The 18,195-nt window shown below is 35.5% G+C and overlaps 3 protein-coding genes across 5 annotated transcripts; all 3 read left to right on the top strand.

The window, feature by feature from the left end:
- The first annotated feature begins 348 nt into the window (after window positions 1–348).
- Window positions 349–4,877, top strand: LOC128029146 (calpain small subunit 1). Its single transcript, XM_052616725.1, has 11 exons — window positions 349–583; window positions 996–1,052; window positions 1,149–1,179; window positions 1,357–1,449; window positions 2,851–2,908; window positions 3,020–3,084; window positions 3,187–3,255; window positions 3,742–3,820; window positions 4,024–4,140; window positions 4,242–4,300; window positions 4,392–4,877. Exons 2-11 carry the CDS (start codon window positions 1,006–1,008, stop codon window positions 4,416–4,418), a joined length of 645 nt encoding a protein of 214 aa, XP_052472685.1. The 5' UTR covers window positions 349–583; window positions 996–1,005; the 3' UTR covers window positions 4,419–4,877.
- Window positions 4,878–5,078: 201 nt separating this feature from the next.
- LOC128029147 (synaptosomal-associated protein 25-like) lies at window positions 5,079–12,414 on the top strand. The gene is made up of 8 exons (XM_052616726.1): window positions 5,079–5,220; window positions 7,684–7,767; window positions 8,416–8,457; window positions 9,130–9,178; window positions 9,526–9,643; window positions 10,681–10,818; window positions 11,322–11,466; window positions 11,563–12,414. The coding sequence occupies exons 2-8, from the start codon at window positions 7,696–7,698 to the stop codon at window positions 11,626–11,628; spliced, it is 630 nt and encodes a 209-aa protein (XP_052472686.1). The 5' UTR covers window positions 5,079–5,220; window positions 7,684–7,695; the 3' UTR covers window positions 11,629–12,414.
- Window positions 12,415–13,574: 1,160 nt separating this feature from the next.
- LOC128029141 (uncharacterized) lies at window positions 13,575–17,856 on the top strand. Of its 3 annotated transcripts, none has more exons than XM_052616717.1 (5): window positions 13,575–13,973; window positions 14,859–15,087; window positions 15,211–15,666; window positions 15,789–15,839; window positions 16,610–17,856. In XM_052616717.1, exons 2-5 carry the CDS (start codon window positions 14,949–14,951, stop codon window positions 17,101–17,103), a joined length of 1,140 nt encoding a protein of 379 aa, XP_052472677.1. In that variant the 5' UTR covers window positions 13,575–13,973; window positions 14,859–14,948; the 3' UTR covers window positions 17,104–17,856. The 3 variants fall into 3 exon arrangements, with proteins under 3 accessions (XP_052472677.1, XP_052472676.1, XP_052472675.1); XM_052616716.1 differs by having other exon boundaries at window positions 13,575–13,977; XM_052616715.1 differs by lacking the exon at window positions 13,575–13,973 and adding an exon at window positions 14,027–14,532.
- The last annotated feature ends 339 nt before the right edge of the window (window positions 17,857–18,195 follow it).

Here is an 18,195-nt window from a genome sequence, read left to right as displayed (position 1 = left end):
ATTAAATAATTATCATAAATTATATAATAAATATTATAATAATGATATAAAATTAAAATTAAAAATTGTTTCATTAAATAATAACACAAAAATCTAACAATACAAATACCACATACCATATGTATGTATGTATGTATGTATGTGTGTATGTGTGTGTGTGTGTGTGTGTGTGTATACAGAGTTGCTGACCTAAATGTATGTTACAACAGTTAAAAATTATTTCACTCATAAATCAAGAAGTGCTATTTCTAAAATTCTACATACAAATATTTAAGAACATTGAGAATGTAATACAACATTTTCTCACTAGAGGGTACTTAATACACGATAAATGATGTTAGTCAGCCTACAAATTGACGTCCTCACGCAAAACCTATGCAGTTTTGTTTGTGAAACTTGCCTCGCCTTTATAGGACCCAGAGTTTGACAAATCAGAAGACTGGGTTTGGGTGTGGAGAGCTACTCTATCCATAAAGAACAGACCGCCTTTGGGAAACTGCTTCTACTTTTATCTGTTTGTTTGGGCAGCTGATCTTTTCTTCCTCTGTACCTTTCCACTGGACCTATTCAGCGACTTAATCTGGTGAGTTCTCATATGAACGCAGTTGAAATACTTCTATAATAAAACATTGCTCATTTCTGATGTGCGTCAGGATTAAACCAAAACGGCCTACTAAACTGTAACTTATAAATTTGATATTACAGTAGTTAAACCAAAACAACGGCATAAACATCATGCGTTGCAATTCATGTGTTCATAACTCACATATGACTGTAGAGTCCTGACAGTCATAATGCAGGAAATGGTTCGTTTATTCAGTGCATTACTTCTTCAAGATAAAAATACCATTGTACCTACACGTACATACCATAAATAGTATTTTAAAGGAGTATTGTTGTGAGCTGATTGTCATATATGTATCTTTTACACTATATTTAGATACAGATATAAAAAAAACTTGCATAACCTAATCATGTCTAATCATTATGTTCAGAGTATTCAAGATGTTTCTGGCCAACAAACTTATTAAAGGGCTCATAGATGTTGTCAGGTAAGCCTGTACTCTCACTACTGCTTGTCCAAATAAAAAACATATACATTTTAAACAATTCATCAATATCTTTTTTTCCATTTTCATGCAACACAGCAACGCCGACCAGTTTGTTCCTTCTGACCCTGTAAGTTTGCAAAAATCTTTATTTATTTATTTTTCATAGTGTTGAATGGTTTGAGGTGTGCTATGTCATTAAGCACTTTGGCAAATCCAGGAAGTCAAATAAGTGGTGCATTGATTTCTTACCTTAAAATATTGTAATGTACTTAATTATCACTACTTCACTTGTCTGCTCTTCCAGCCTCCTCCCAAAAGACCACTTGCATATGCAAACCAGAATGAAACCGATGAAGAGAGGCAGTTTCGCAAGGTGTTTAAACAAATCGCAGGAGATGTGAGTACACAGGCCACGGACCTTTTATCTTTTCTTTCCCATGTTGTTTCAGTCAGTTCACTTTAAGGAAATTTCTATGTTCATCATTTCTCTTTTTTTGGGGGAGATTAAATTTCCTCTTCTATATCCTGGGTCTTAATGTAATCTCCCGTACCTTTCCCATGATCCCTACACCTGCATACAAAGGTCTATCAAGGTATCTGAGTCTGAGTACAATTTTCCAAATCAGAAACTTGAATGCTTTCATCAGATGTTCTGGTTTCAAACCAGAAACTTCCTCAACTTCCAGAGGCATTGCCTACATTCCATCACTTCGCTGCACCCAGCAAGACTCTCACTCTGTTTTCAGAACAGTTTATTGCCGTGATACAGGCTTGTATATATTATTCACAGTTACTGATCTTCAAACTGACATAGGTGTGGTCAAATCATGCCAAACTCGTCCAGAGGCAAAAGTATGACTGGATCTTCCTCTTTTTCACATTCCTGCCATTGTGAAATAAACTGTCCCGATGGGTTTGGTTTGTGTTGAGTCATAGAGGGGTGTGGTAGCCTGCTTTACTGAAGTATTGGATTAATTAGATGCAGGAGTGCTCTTTAAAGTTAGAGAGAGCATGTTTTTCCTTTTTTACGAGAGTGGAAAATTACTATCAACACAGTTTTAGAGAGATCATGTAAGTGTTTTCTATCACACAGTGGTATGCACAATGAAATAAAACATTACTACAAAGGCCAGAATTGTACCCAACACCATTGTCTAACACAAAATTTTAATTATTTGAAATATTTCAACTGTATTTCTACTGTAATTATGACCGTACTTCTACAAAACTCCAACACATACTGAACTGATAAATTAAACTCGCGATTCTAAAAGATTTCACATTTAGTTTCTGTATGTTTTTCAATAAAAACAACAATTACTGAGGGTATAAAAAGGTTTTACATCATGTTTTGTGGGTGTATTTTTAGCATTTTAATTATGTGTCAATTAATTTATTAAATTAACTACTGGGACTATCTGGACAGCTAAATGACTGACGATACTCAAGAAACAAATTTCTTCCATGAGCACTCAACTGCATCCTGCAGAGAGAAAAAAAAATGTATGCTTACTCCACTGGAAAATGTTTGAACCTTTGTATTGCTTGCACTTCTCAGGTTATTGCCTCATAATGATAAATAACTTGTTGTATTCCTCATTTGTAAGCATATGCTGAATGTATAATCATAATTCATCCCCTGTCCCTGCCGTCCTGTTTTCAGAACTACTGACATAAAATGCATATTTTACATGCAAGTTCATGTTCTGTCTCTGTGTTTTAGACATTGCTAGTGTCTGTCAATGATTTAAAAAATGTGATTGTTCTGACATCTTTCATTCATTTACTCTCGTCATAGGACATGGAAGTGAGCCCTGATGAATTGATGAACATCCTTAACAAGATTATTTCCAAACGTGAGTTTTTTTTAACACACACACACACACACACACACACACACATATATGACACAAATGGGCCATTTTGTAAACAGTTCTAATAAGATGATCCCTTATTTTTACCTGTAGATGGTGACCTGAAGACAGATGGTTTCAGTATTGAGTCCTGCAGAAGCATGGTGGCAGTAATGGATGTATCCTTCATATAAAAATGTTAACAGAAGGGGCTGTGTATTACATTTTGTGAATAACTGCACATACTGTACATCGATTTAGCCTTAACTGTCTGCTCTCAGGGTGACAGCACTGGAAAACTGGGATTTGAGGAATTCAAGTTTCTTTGGAATAACATCAAAAGATGGCAGGTATAAACACGGTTAACTTTATTATTAATTCATTTATTATTACTATTTAGTTTCTGTATCTGATTTGAAGCAGGCAGAATGTTAGAGCTAAAGAGCTGTAACTGATGAAAATAACCACCAGTTTTAGCCTTACGGTTAAATATTGCACTATCAACATCATAAACAGCTTTAAGTTGTCAGTACTAGTAAATGGCCATGGAATAAGAGGGATAATCAATGGCTTGCCGTGCATTAAAGGATTTTAAATCTCATGTCAACGTTGTGTATTTCAAATTCTTTAATGCACGGCAAGTTGTTGATTACCCCTTAATTATTTAATATTATTAAAGACATTATGTTTGGGGGAGTATTTTGTCTTACAGAAGTTTGATGTACATCATGATTCATTTATTTATTGAATTGCTTTAGTAGTGAGTTTGCAACTTCTGACAGATTTCCCTTCACTGTCATAAATGTTTCTGAGCAATCTGTTTTTGTTAATATCAGGGCATTTACAAGACTTTTGATGCCGATCGCTCTGGTTTGATTGGGTCTAATGAGCTACCTGGAGCTTTCAAAGCAGCAGGTGAGGATTGTTGTCAGAACTGAAGTGGTTCACTTTGTGTTGCCATTTTTAAAAGGCATGCTGAAGTCCTCTATGTGCTTTTTTTTTCAGTATTGTGGAAAAATGCTAGTATATCTACCAGTCATTATTCACAGTCAACCAGTCATTTTGGAATAGAATATAGTTTTTTGGTTCTAATTTGTAATTTCTCTTCCCTCCTTTAGGGTTCCCACTCAATGACCAGCTTTTCCAGTTGATCATCCGGCGATATAGTGATGAACAGGGCAACATGGATTTCGACAATTACATTGGGTGTCTTGTGCGCCTGGATGCTATGTGTCGTACGTTGACCGAGTGTTTTGCTGTTTTCATTCTTTCATCATAGTCTCAGTATTTTTTAGTTTCAGCATGAGTTGCCTTGATAATGTTCTTGTTGTTTTAGGTGCATTCAAGACACTTGATAAAGACAACGATGGCACCGTTAAATTTGAGGTTCAAGAGGTACTGTATGTGAAGTATAATTAAAGAACACAAAGAAACAACATCCCCTAAATTTGCTTCTTTATAACATTCTTTTGTTTTTTGCTTACAGTGGTTGCAGCTGACTATGTACTCCTGAATGAAGAAGAATGTTCTTCACCATCTTGATTATGTTCTGTCAGTTCCTCTTTGTGGCCTGTCATTATCAAATGTCTCTCAGTTTTAATAACTGACATAATTATCTGTTTCATTGTTCGCTATGACAGGAGGGTCATACTGTGCCTTTACACTAGGTGGCAGCTTTGTTGCAACGATTGTTTGCATTTTTAGAGGATGGTTTCAACTTTATGCCATATTTCCATATTTTATTCCATTCCTTTTTTGTGCCCTTTTCATTTATTCCATGACTTTTGTTTTATGATTTACAAAGGGAATTCCACCATAAATTAAAAACCAGAATACAATGGTTTTCGAATAGATAATAGCAAGAACAATACAGAGCCATATTATTTAAGAACTGAGAATATGAATCAGCTGTCGGTTTTGCTGTTATTATGCTAATGCTCAAATAAACGTTATTTGTTTTGGACTTACAAAAGCAGATCTCCTCATTACTTGCGCAAACACCGGTTGCTCTGAACAACGCAATTTACCCACATCAGGAGCTGAAATAAAAATGACTGACAGTTGCAACAGCCAATTAAAATCCCCAGCGCAAGCTAATTATTACAATAACAGCCAATCGGCATCACAAAGGGGCGCGGCCTCGGAGTTACCTGTGATGAAGACAACTGGCTGCTCGCGCTGAGTAGATGATGCTGAAATCAGATCGACGAGTAAACAAACAGGTGTTGAGCGCTAGTGGGTGAATAAAACGACTTTGTCTTAATTGCGCCATCCTCAGGAAAAATAAGGCTTAAGAGAGTAACTGGTGTCATACGGTAAGCTGTTTATCTTCTTTTTTTATCTCGTTGAAAAATAAACTTTAAATATTTTTGTACCTATCTTACTTCCAAAGTATTATCAGAGAATACGAAGGCTGTTAATGCAGTTGTGTTGGGATATTATCAGGTATATTATCATCTCTCCTATAATTTATTCTGATATGATTAAGTTACTAATGTTGTTTTAAGAGAGAGCTTTATTCATTCAATATAGATGTAAAGGCAAATAGAAACATAATCCTGATTTTGTTACATGTGATTTGGTATAAGATTAATTACACACACACACACACACACACACACAAAAAAAAAAAAAAAAAAATATATATATATATATATATATATATATATATACACAAACACACAATTTACAATATGTTATATGAATAAATAAATAAATATATATATATATATATATATATATATATATATATATATATATATATAAAGGAGTAAATTAAATGTTTCATTATTATTATTATTATTATTATTATTATTCAATGTTTTTACAGCTCATGATGTTAAATTTAGCTTTTACTATTTTGCTTTTGTTGTTTTACTTGCAAGAAAATTTAGAAAGAAAATATTATTTTCTGCTTTGATTTAGTCTACTGTCCATTGCACTAAATGCTTCATTCATTCATTCATTCATGCATTCATTCATTCATTCATTCATTCGTTCATTTTTGGTGTTTGGACAACGATCTCTCAGCAATGAGCAAATGAAATCCCCTCATTAAATCCATGTCCACCTGGGGTTTAAAACCTACAGGCAAATCAGTCCAGTACATTATACAGTATGCTTAAACAGGGAATGCAATACGATTAATAAATCTTAACCCTTTTAAAGAGACTCCTTTGATATTTTCAAGTATTAAATGTTGATGATGATCAATCAAGATTTATTCTGCCTTCCTGGTATACTTAAATAACAGTAAATGATTTGTAGAATCATAATAATCAAAACATAAAAAGACAAATGTAAAGTTTTTAAAGCCCATCATAAATTGGTGCAATAAATTTCACTCAATTTCGCTAATCGATCTAACATGAATCTAAACAAAGAGGTTTACCCATAAAAGTATTGTTAGATTTGATTTTCTTGGGGTTCATTTGTTTCTTACCAAAAACATTTTGAAAAAACAAATTTCAACTGTCTCATTAATGTTTATAAATGCATTTCATGATAAATTGCATTCTAAAATAATTATGAACCTGTGAGCAACATTTACATTTGTTTTTAATTACTGACATAACTCTTCCACTTTACTGAAACACAAGGATTATGAACTTTAATTAGTGATGTAGTAAAGGTAAAGAGTAAAGAGCCCACCATTCTTGCTATTATCGATGTTACTCATATGCTATGACATGATTTTTGCTCCACATATGATCAACCGTTTCTTTCAAGCTGTACACCTGAATGATTCTATGGCGAACCAGACAATAGATAGATATAATATAATATAATTAAAACTACATAAAATCTGAAAAGATTTGTGTGGAGTAGCATGTGGGGTGATTTTATGTTCTACAGAAATATGTTTCCCTTAAAATCATAAGACTATAAATAAGTTTATGAAAATTGTTTATGAAAATAGTGCCCATTAGGCCATCCGAGATGTAGACGTTTGCTTCATCATCAGAACCGATTTGGAGAAATTTAGCATGACATTAATTGCTCACCAATGCAGTGAATAGGTGCCATCAGAAGGAAAGTCAAAACAGCTGATAAAAACATCACAGTAATTCACAAGTAATCCACATGACTCCAGTGCATCAAATAACAACTTGTCAAGCGGAAGCTGCATGTTTGTAAAAAAAAAACAAATACAGCATTAAGATGTTTTTAGCTTTCGGCTTAAATACAAACCCATAATCCATAATATTGCTTTGCAACTGATGTAATGCTAAATTGATCTTAATCTGTTGAAAAAAGTAAGTCATTTACCTGAGGTTGAATACTTTTTTTTTTTTGAGTGAACTATTCCTTTAATACATCATATATTTGTATATTTTCATTTCACATCTTTGGTTCATGTTCATATTTCAAGTCATTTGCCTCTGAACATGACCAAAGTATAATGAAGATGCCTCAAGGTTGTAAAATAATGCAGCCCCATTGATTTTTCAAATGCCAACTGCTGTTTTTCTTTAGTCAAGAAATAAAGGTGTGCAAGACACTGTGACAACTTAAACACACCCTCTAAACAATGAAGATGTAGAATTTTCCAGCCTAATGTTCGGGATGCATGCTGATTCCGAGATGCACCTAGCAATTAATAAATGGTGGATTTGGTTTTGCATGAGGGGGTCTGATTTTATGCAACACATCAGCTGTGCCGTTTCTCCTCCGTTGTGCCAGACCAATTATTGCTGTCAATCTGAGGCATGCTGAGTTTATAAAGCCTTTGCTCTAAGAATAACCACGTCCCTCGACCTGTCCTCCCCCTGCTGCAGTTCTCAGCTAGTATGGCTGCCGACTCCACCATGAGATCTGAAGTGGAGGAGCTGCAGAGGAGGGCCAATCAGGTGACGGATGAGGTATGCTGCTAACAATCACCAAAGTAGCAAAGTCCAATGTTGATTTGCATTGATTTGTGTGGATCTTCAGATGGTGTGTGTTTTTCTGCCTTATTTTGATTAGGCTGCACATTAATAGGCCTACAGTGATGACATCAAACATTTTCCACTAGGGTTACTACAGGTCTTAGTTATTTCCATGGAACATAGCAACTAGGATGATGACGCTAAACACAGTCTATATGCACCTGCATCATTATTATGATTCTCACTGTGACGAAGTGAAGGTTGATCATGAATGAAGCCATTATTCATCCCCAGATTTTCCATTGGGTATTAATTAATGTATAATGTACTGTACTGTCCCTATGCTATTTATACATAATAAATAAATCCCAATGGGGTAATCTGGACCCTGCCACAGAACACCTCTTACATGGCTACTTACAAAGTAAAAAAGTATTTGCATCATTACATAATCATTTGTAGTTGTTTTTTTTATTTATTTCAATACAATATACAAGACAATCAGCTTAAGTAAACACTGCAACAATTTTCCAGTGAGTCCTCTGAGGTCATTTTCAATATAATTTATAACAATATATATTGCATTGGGTTTAAAATATGTTCTGTAGTCACCCTTGTGTTTTGAATTTTTACCTCCTACAGTCCCTTGAGATCACTAGAAACATGAAGCTCCTGTTGGAGGAGGTGAGTGATTATGTATATTATGTCTCATAATTGCAGTTGCCCCATCCTGTACTGTTGAACAGTTGTTGTGGGTGATATCAAATCAGTTTGTATCTCAGTAGAAACTGCCTTGTCATCCTGGGACAGATTAAGCCCGAGACCATAATGAAAACCTGGGTCCAGATGCATAAACTTAGTCTCTATGTTAAGGCCAACTGGCAGTCAGCCAGAGAGTAAACAGACTTGTTTTCCAGATTCAAATTACCTTTTTTATATAACTGACCTAAAAAAGTTAAAAAGTCTTAAAGAAATAAATGTTGATGACTATAAGACTACTCTATGCTTTTTATGCAAACGGCCACTGGATGTAATTTAAACCTGGAAATTGAAAAAAAAAAAGAAAAATAATGAAAAGAAAAATAAATTAGTGGTCTCAAAAGTTTTGTACCCCACTGTTCAAACAATCAAAATATCTTTCATTATTTCATAAAGCATAATGCAAAATAAATGTTACCATGCGATTATTCTTTATTTTTGCGCAGCCCTTTTCTAAAAATTGGCCTCTGGGCACAAACTGAAAATCATAGTGCAAACATATCTCAAACATATATTTTTTTTTCATTCAACTGCAGGAAAATTCATCAGTTGCCTATTAATGTGTACTCGTACTGAATTTTTTCAATTCTTCAACAGAGTAAAGATGCAGGAATCAAGACACTTGTTATGCTGGACGAGCAGGGAGGTAATGAATTATCTTCATACATTATAGTTAGAGATAAACTGCACAGCAGCTAAACAATCTTGCAAATGCATCATTAGTTGTTCATTTATCCTGTTGCATCTGTACAGGTAGAGATTATCTTTATGCAAATGATACTGAATAAGATGTGGTAGTATAAACCGCGTGTTCTATCTTTTGTTATTTACTCGTCCTTTCAGTACGACATATATAAATACAGCCATATATGATTCTGTACATATAGAAATATGTGCCCTCTATGTGGTTTTGTGTGCATGCTTGCATATTTCCCATTTCAATTCCCCTTCCTCCTGCCTCCCGTACCCTCCCCATTCCCTTCGCATGGGCAGAGCAACTGGACCGTGTAGAAGAGGGCCTGGACCAGATCAGCAAGGACATGAAGGAGGCTGAGAAAAATCTCACTGACATGGCCAGGTGTTGTGGTCTGTGCATCTGGCCATGTACAAAGTAGGTTTCCTCCCTGACACCTGAGCCATGGCTGCTTGGCGATCAGTGATGTCATTTCTCTGCCCATGCCTCTGTCCCTTTGGATAACCTGCCCTGCTTTGATGTTGCTACATTATAGTCTTTTTTTTTTTTTGGCTGTTTTGTGAGTAGAGGTTCATGTAGTACCCCATGTGAACATTTGAAATTACCCTTAAAGTTGTGCAACTTGTGCTCACACAACAAATGCAGTGTTTAGATATTCATAACATCATTTTTTAGTTCATATCTGTCTGTTTCACTTGTCATTTGGAACTAAAGCTATAATGTTGATGTTTAGTCGCTTATCAGCGTGTGGTGCTTTTTGCTGAGAATGCTGTTGTTTCTGTTTTTTTTTAATTTGTCTCCATACTGTAACCCCTGAAACATCCATACTCTGTGATTCCACCTTCCATCATCAAGAGCAACTTGAGCGGATTGAGGAAGGGCTGGACCAGATTAACCAAAACATGAGGGAAGCTGAGAAAAACCTCACAGATCTGGGCAAATGCTGCGCTCTGTGCTCCTGTGATAAGTATGTGATGTTTGGAGGGGCTCGGCTTCTAGTGTGCTTGCATGAAAACTTTGCATGCCTTGGATTTTTTTAAGTGTGAACTCAGGAAATCACAAGAAACTGGTTGGATGTATTGTCCTTTTTATGTTGTTGGTAGTGTGTATAAATATATATTGCTCTATTTAAGAGATTTTGTGACAGGAACAATACCTGAGAAATTTTAATAATATGCCCTTGGTGGTCTTTAACATCGAACTCATGCAACTCATGACTTAAATTATATAACTAGAGTCAGACAATCTCCAACCAAATAATATGTATTGTGATTATTTTTTGTGTGGTTCATTCAAAGCAGATGCAACTTCACCTACCAGTGTCTTCAGAGTCAGCGTTGAATCCTCATCATAATCTTTAGGCAGTTCAAATTTCAGTTTCTCAAAGTTTTAGTCATTGACAACTGGTATGACTAATCTTGTCAACTTTGTCTTTCTCATATGGCTTCTCTCAGACTAAAGGACTTTGAAGCAAGTGGGGCGTATAAGAAGGTTTGGGGTAATAATCAAGATGGGGTGGTGTCTAGCCAGCCCTCTTCTCGAGTTTTGGATGATAGAGAGAAGATGACCATGAGCGGTGGATATATTAGAAGGTGCCAGAACGTTGGCCTCTCCTCCTTAAATTGGCTCTATTCAGACTGAAAATAAATAAATAATAATAATAATAAAAAAAACGTTAATATTTTTTGGGGCTAGTATGCATTAGTTGATCATATGTGACAGTAAATGCATTTATAATGTTACAAAATAATAAATCAAATAAATGCTGTTCTTTTGAACTTTACATTCATCAAAGATTATTTTACAGTTTCCACAAAAAATATTAAGAAGCACATTTGTTTTGAACATACAGAACGAAGGTTCATGTGACCCTGAGTTCTGCTAATGGATGCTAATAATTATCCTTTACTATCACAGGAATGAATTACTTAAAATAAAAAAGTTTATTTTTATTTTTGATAATATTTCATAACGGTATTTACAGTATTTTTGCTCGAATAGATGCATCCTTGGAGGGCAAATAAACATAAAAAAAAACAAATCTTAGCACCCCGACACATGTGAACAGTGTATAAAAAATATTTTTGTCTGATAGAGTGACAAACGATGTAAAGGAGGATGAAATGGAGGAAAACTTGGCACAAGTCGGTAGTATCCTTGGCAACCTCAGAAGCATGGCACTTGACATGGGCAATGAAATCGACACCCAGAACATCCAGACTGAACGCATACAGAGCAAGGTCAGTGTTTGGAAGGGGTTCAGAAACGTCTGTTCTACAAAGAGCAGCTGAACCTTTTTATATTAACCCTTCTTTTATTCTTTTTTTTTTTTGCAGGCCGTGGTCAATGAATCCCGCATCAGTGAGGCCAATCAGAGAGCCACAAAGCTAATAGCTAGATAAAACCATGGGATTTTCCTTTGTTGAACACATTTACAGCCTTCTGTAGAAATTTTTTTGCACATATTGATAAAAAAATATTAAGTTGCTCTTATTTTAAATGACCATTTACAGAATTTGGATTACTGCCTGATATCAGTAAGTTATTATTATTATAGTTATTATTGTTCTACTTCAATATGTCAAGGAAAAATAATGAATGCTAATATGTTGTTTCAAGTCTGTGCTGTAATTGTAATTTAATCTGTATAGAAACAGCACTGCTATCTTTGTTTTTTAAGCCTGCAGGAGATTTTGAAAACTGTCACTTGAAAACTGTGAATAGTCTAAGCCCATTTGGAGGGCAAAACAAGACAGTGATATTTAAAGGGCAAATTCAGTACACACCTTAATGATGATACAGACTTAGCACAGGCAAGCAGATGAAACCACAATATAAACGCAATGCGTGAAGTTTCACATTAAATGTTTTTCCATGAAAAAACATTATAAAGAAGACACTTGACCATTTAGAACCTTGCGTTCCTATTGCACACTCATCTGCTTGCATGTATAAAGCATTCATCATCAATAAAGTGTATATTGAATTTGATCTTGAAATTGTTTTCACATTAGACTTTTTAATCACAGTTTTTAATTGAAACATTGTTTTATATGTATCTCAAATGGCCAAAACTTGCATTTTTGTTTGCATATCTTTGTTTCATCCTTCTGAGAGATGGTCTAAATATCTGTGGATTGGAAACAAATGGAAAATTGACAGGCTTGTGCTGCACTTCTATGGATGGTAGTATTGGTAAATGTAATTTTGTTTTGTCTACTTTGAGTAGCTTTTTAAAAAAATAAATCCAGTTTAAAATTTCAAGGGTGTGTTTTCATGATGGACAAAATGTTTTTTTTCTGCCCATCAACTTGCTTAGGTTCTTTAAATAATCTTTCTTCTTTTATTATTTTATTTCGAAAATAAAACCAAAATGATATTTTTTCCCCCAGTGTTATTCATTTATTTAGTTTCAAACATGTGACTTTCTTCTTTGAAGCAAATTATGATTTTGGTATACTGGCAACCTCAGTTCCCATTCATTTTGATTCAGTCTTTAGCTGTACAATGTAAAATGAAGGTTACCCAGTGTGGGACATTCTCCTAACTAACTAAAAAAAAAGTCAGTAAATTTTGAGTAAAAAAAAAAAAAACATTTAAGATTTTTCATTTTTGGGGTGAACTGTCCCTTTAAGCCGTGAGACAAATCTCAACAGCTTTTTTCCCCGGACTCTTGCGCGCATATTTGAGGAACTCACTACCCCACCTAGCGGTTGCTACAAACAATGCACTGCCACTCCCACGTCTGAGAGAGAACCTCAAAATGGTGGCATGGCCACATCATCACTAAACTGTAAATGATGGTAAACATTCGTACAGATTCTCAAATATATAATTTCATTTGGTAGCTGCCAAAACTTCTGCTTCATATTCATATGATCCTCGAGAAGACGTGGTCCACAGATACAGATCGAGAGCTGCAACACAATCCAATGTTTCCACTTCAATCACATCAGTTGTGTAAAAAGGCCTAAATTAATTCCAGCATGCCACTTTGAAGAATAGCCCTTTATTGAATAGTGAAGATTAGCCATTTTTAGGATTTATGTTAACCATTTTACAATCTTAGTTGCTTGTACATTCTCTTTTATAAATATTAAAATGTCATATATAGCCTAGCACATACGTTTTATGGACTACACACAGGTCACCTTCACCTTTTGATGGATTACGTTATATAAATGTGTTTTTATATATAAGAAAGAGAGAAATTGCACTCCGGAGAGCAATATTTAGCTGATTATATCTAGCTGAATATTTTACAGCTGGGGGCATAACCAGAAAATAATATACGCGTTTTAGAAATGTCTTTGCCTTTTCATATTTTATTAATTTAAGACCAAGAAATCAGAGTTTTATTTTTGTGCTGGAACTCTGTATGGAGTGTTGAAAATTTCCAGATACCACAAAACAGCCGGTTGGACTGAAAAAAAAAACGCGTACAAAATCCATAAATATTTTACGCGATATATTCAACTTGTATGCGAATAAAGGGCGACTTAAATTTACTTTAGTTTAATAGTAAGTGGAACATTTCCATGCTAAGACTGGGCCGCAGGGTTCGCATGTAGAGTGAGAACAGCTTCCACACAGGCACAGGGAAGGATTACTATAGAATGTTGGCGAACTATCGCTGTGGAGGGGAAAAACACGTAGAGCTGAGTCTGCGCGACGCAGGGGATCACTGCCTACGAAGTTTATCGGGCAAGACTACACCGACAAATCCTAGGACACGTTCGGCCGCACTGTAGGTAATTACGACTCGATCTATCACACATATCAGTAACGACTAAGTTTATCGCAGTCCCGACGCGCATAGTTTCGATTTGACTCCAAATTCGTTCGTAAATGCGTGCGTAACGTTAGTCCATTTTTTCTACCCGGCAGGCGAACGACAAACAAAAATACTAATCTGTTTTTGCGTTTCCTAGCGGAATGTTTGCTTACTGCGATTAATGAATCTCTCTTTACGCGTCCGAGCGAATACTGTACGCGAGGTATTTGAGAAATGGCAGATTTGGACGCTCGGGATAGATGCTGTGCGTCCCGTGATGGCGCTCGCTTCGGTTCTCTGTGTTCCTATCGCTCTCTGACGATCAGGCAGGAAAACAACAAAGAAGCAGGAAGCATATGGGCACACCGGCGAGGCGCTGTGAGATCACGCCGCAATTAGTTGTAACAGTTAATTTAAAGTAAAAGGATCCTAGAAAACTAGGATTCTGTGCTTTGACCAAATTATCTCTGTTTGTGCTTGTTCTGTCATTTTAAAAACATTAATCACATGATCATAATAAATCAGCGGGACAGTAAGTTTATTATACAATAAATGTAGCATATATATATATATATATATATATATATATATACAAAACAAATTATTTATATGCACAATTCATATGTATAAATAAAATGAAGTATTAAATTTGTTTTTAATAAAAATGTATATTTTAACTTAGCTGAATAATAAGATGTTTTGGCACAGATAGTGTGCAAGTAAGAACAGGTTATGTGTTGAATTAATTTTGACTCAAGCACTTTTTTTTTTTTTTTTTTTTGCATGGTAGGTTGAAGAGAATCGATTAGTTAAATGATGTTGAAAGCTTCTGGATGAATAATATATTTTTTTTTTCAGCCGTATGATTCTTCAAGCCTTCTGATGGATGCTGCCTAGAAGCCCTGTTTGATTTTGTTGTGGTTAGTTTCGAAGAGTGGAGGAAGAAGGATGTCAGAATTCATGCCATACCCTTACAGAGGGCCAGGAGGTGCTTTGATGCGCTTTAAGAAAAGAAAGTCACGTTTCACATTCCAGGAGGTTGAACTGCTGCTCAGTGAGGTGCAGAATAAACGACACATTCTAGTCGGTAAGACATATCTTTTTATTTTCATATCACGTAATTCAGTAGGATCTGAAAATGCTCTGAAAGTATGTAAATTCTGCTTTGCATATATTAAGGATAATAGTTAAATAGTCACTACTTCAACAGGAAAGTTCAACCGGGGCATTTCGAAGGATCTGAAAAACCGCACATGGGCGGATGTGACAGCACGTATCAACGAGGTCAGTGAGTGTCACCGAGAAATTATTGAAGTCATCAAGAAATGGGCAGACCTCAAATGTGACACCAAGCGGAGGGTGGCCGCAATGAGGGCATCGGGAGCCACGGCCACCCAAATCGCACAACAGCTCTCGCCTATAGAAACCATGGTACACCAGATCCTTCAAATGTCTAACCCTAACAAAAACATGAGCGATTTGGAAATTGATGACCAAATGGATGATGAAGACGAGGACTTTTCTGGTCTCTCGGAGATCCCACACAGCTCCTCACACATGGCAAATGGCAGGCCTCATTCGTTTAGTTTGCCAATGCCACCTCCTTTTCACACTACTATCCCTTGCAAAAGTGATACAGAGCTTCCTGCTCACATGATGTTCAGCAGTGAGTTCCTTTTTTGTTGTATTTTTCAATAAATGTAGGTGATTCGGAATCATTACCGAGTGTTTGGTTTTTATTTGAATATTTAAAATATTATAAATTTGTTATTTGTTTTGTATTGACAGATTCACCAGTGCCTCTATCAGATGTCCAGACTGACACACCAGGAAAGGAAGGTCGGAAATAATGCAGAGATACTTGACACACATTTTGATTCATTTAATCGGTCAATGCTGGCATGTTTGTTTTGTCTCTATCAACTTATTAAAAATATATATTGAATATATAACTGCTTTATTCATTAGGTGACATGAATACACCTCCTCTTTGAAGAGCATGTTCTTTTGTGTTAAAGTACAAAAATGTCAGGCTCGATGATACTAAAAATCTTTATTTTGGTGTTTGGCATAAAAGATGAGCATTATGTATTTGATTAAGTTGATAAGTTGATTAAGAAAATACATGTGCTTGGCACAATAGATGATTTAAATTATGTATTTGATCAGTATTCTTTGATTGGTGTAAATAATATTTGAAAAACTTTACTTAATTATTTCATATTTTTACCTTGAAAAAAAAACATTTATAAAATATTTTTTTATATATTTTATGCATTTAGCAGACGCTTTTATCCAAAGTGCATTCAGACTAAAAATTTTTTTACCTAACATGTGTTCCCTGGGAATCGAACCCACAACCTTGCGGTGCTAACACAATGCAAAATCAAAGTTTATTACATTTTTATTTGACATTTTTGTGACATTTTTAGCTTTAGTTAATTTACACAGGAATTGAAAATTGTATTGTGTCCATTATTATGGACTCTCTTATTGTAAATTGACCATAAAATGTTATATATCCATTTTACATGATCAACAACTCTTAAGTGTCTGGTTTTCAAATATGATGTTAATGTGTGAATTAACAGGTTTTTTTATCCTTCCAGGCAGAAACATGCAGTTTATTCACCCAAGAAGCCAAGCAAACCAGAATCCAGTTGGTATTCCTGTATTCCTGAGCCGTCCTATTGCTGAGAAGAGCCAAGTTCGAGAGAGACCTAATCACAACACATTTAATGGCCCCTCATCTTCCAGTATCCCAACATTTATTGCACCTTCTACGGCTGCCTCATCATCACCACGTTCAGCTCCTGCTCGGCTCCCTCCCCAACCTGCTCATGTGGAGCCTCGCAGTCTGCAGGAACATTTATCCCAGAGTGCCTCGCTCAGCCTGCAGGAACAGCAGGCCACCACACTGCTGATAGGGTCGCTGTCTCACTCACTGGAGTCGCTCACGAAGTCTGTGCAGAGATTGGTCCACACCCAGCAGCAGTTTTCACGTGACACCTTACAGCTGCAGCGTGACACGCTCCACGTCCTGCGTGACTTCTCCACCAACGCCTTGACTCTCCTGCAGGACAAGGTCAACGGACATCCATAGCTCCTGAACGTGGCAATGTTACTGAAAGTTACATTTGAGAGCAAGTTACAAAAAAACAGTGAATGCTGATAACAGAGAAAAAACAATAAGCTTGATAGCTGGATATATTGACACTAGAGTATATGGCAATCTTTAAATATCTAAATCGCTAAAGATTTCCCTGTTTATAACATAATAACCAAAATAGGATCTTTGTAGAGTTATCGACTGAATATTTTCAGTAGACGGCTGGGTCTCATAGACTGTTTGGACCAATCATGTGCTATTATACAGGTAATTTAAATGGGCAAAAATGTATTTAAAAATTGACTGCTAATTTAAGATAATTATATTTGTGGTGCTCTTTAACATATTGCAATGTGGCTATTAAATTGGCCGTTTTTAATTTATGTAATCTTATTTTTATTTTACTTTTCTTTATTTAGCTTTGCTATTCTGATGGTTCACCTTGCTTTTAAATCAGTTTCTGGCTCAAGCATTGCTTAACAGACCTGCTGTTCATGTTTGTGATCTTTTAGCTGTTTTTAGTTGTTTATCTTAACTTCAACTTCCAAAGACTCATTATTGTGTTTTATTTTTCCTCTAGATGTGATTTTAAATTCTGACTGAAGGCACATTATCTTAGCTGTAGCTCCTACGGATCTGTGGTTGTTCTCCCAGAAATGAAAAGTCAGCACATTGTTAAAAAAAAAAAGTCTCCTACTTTAAAACCCAAATGTAAAGGATGAAAATAAAACATATAATTTGAAATAATACAGATTTTTCTCCCTTCAGATCAAAGGAATAGTTCACCCAGAAATGGGTGCTGACCATTTTCTCACCCTCAGTCTGTCCAAGATGTAGATGAGTTTGTTTCTTCATTGGAACAGATTTGGAGAAATGTAGCATTACATCACTTCCTCACCAGTGGATCGTCTGCAGTGAATGGGTGCCGTCAGAATGAGAGTCCAAACAGCTGATAAAAACATCACAATAATCTACAGGTCTTGTGAAGTAAACTTCTGTAATCTTTTAAGTTTGTGGCATCACATGTCTGGCATGATTATCACATTATCTGTCCGTTCTGTAGCACAGCAATCATGGAAGTTATAA

The sequence above is a fragment of the Carassius gibelio genome, chromosome A15 (assembly GCF_023724105.1).
Source record: "Carassius gibelio isolate Cgi1373 ecotype wild population from Czech Republic chromosome A15, carGib1.2-hapl.c, whole genome shotgun sequence".
Taxonomy (NCBI): Eukaryota; Metazoa; Chordata; class Actinopteri; order Cypriniformes; family Cyprinidae; genus Carassius; species Carassius gibelio.
This window is presented reverse-complemented; position numbering and strand designations above follow the sequence as displayed.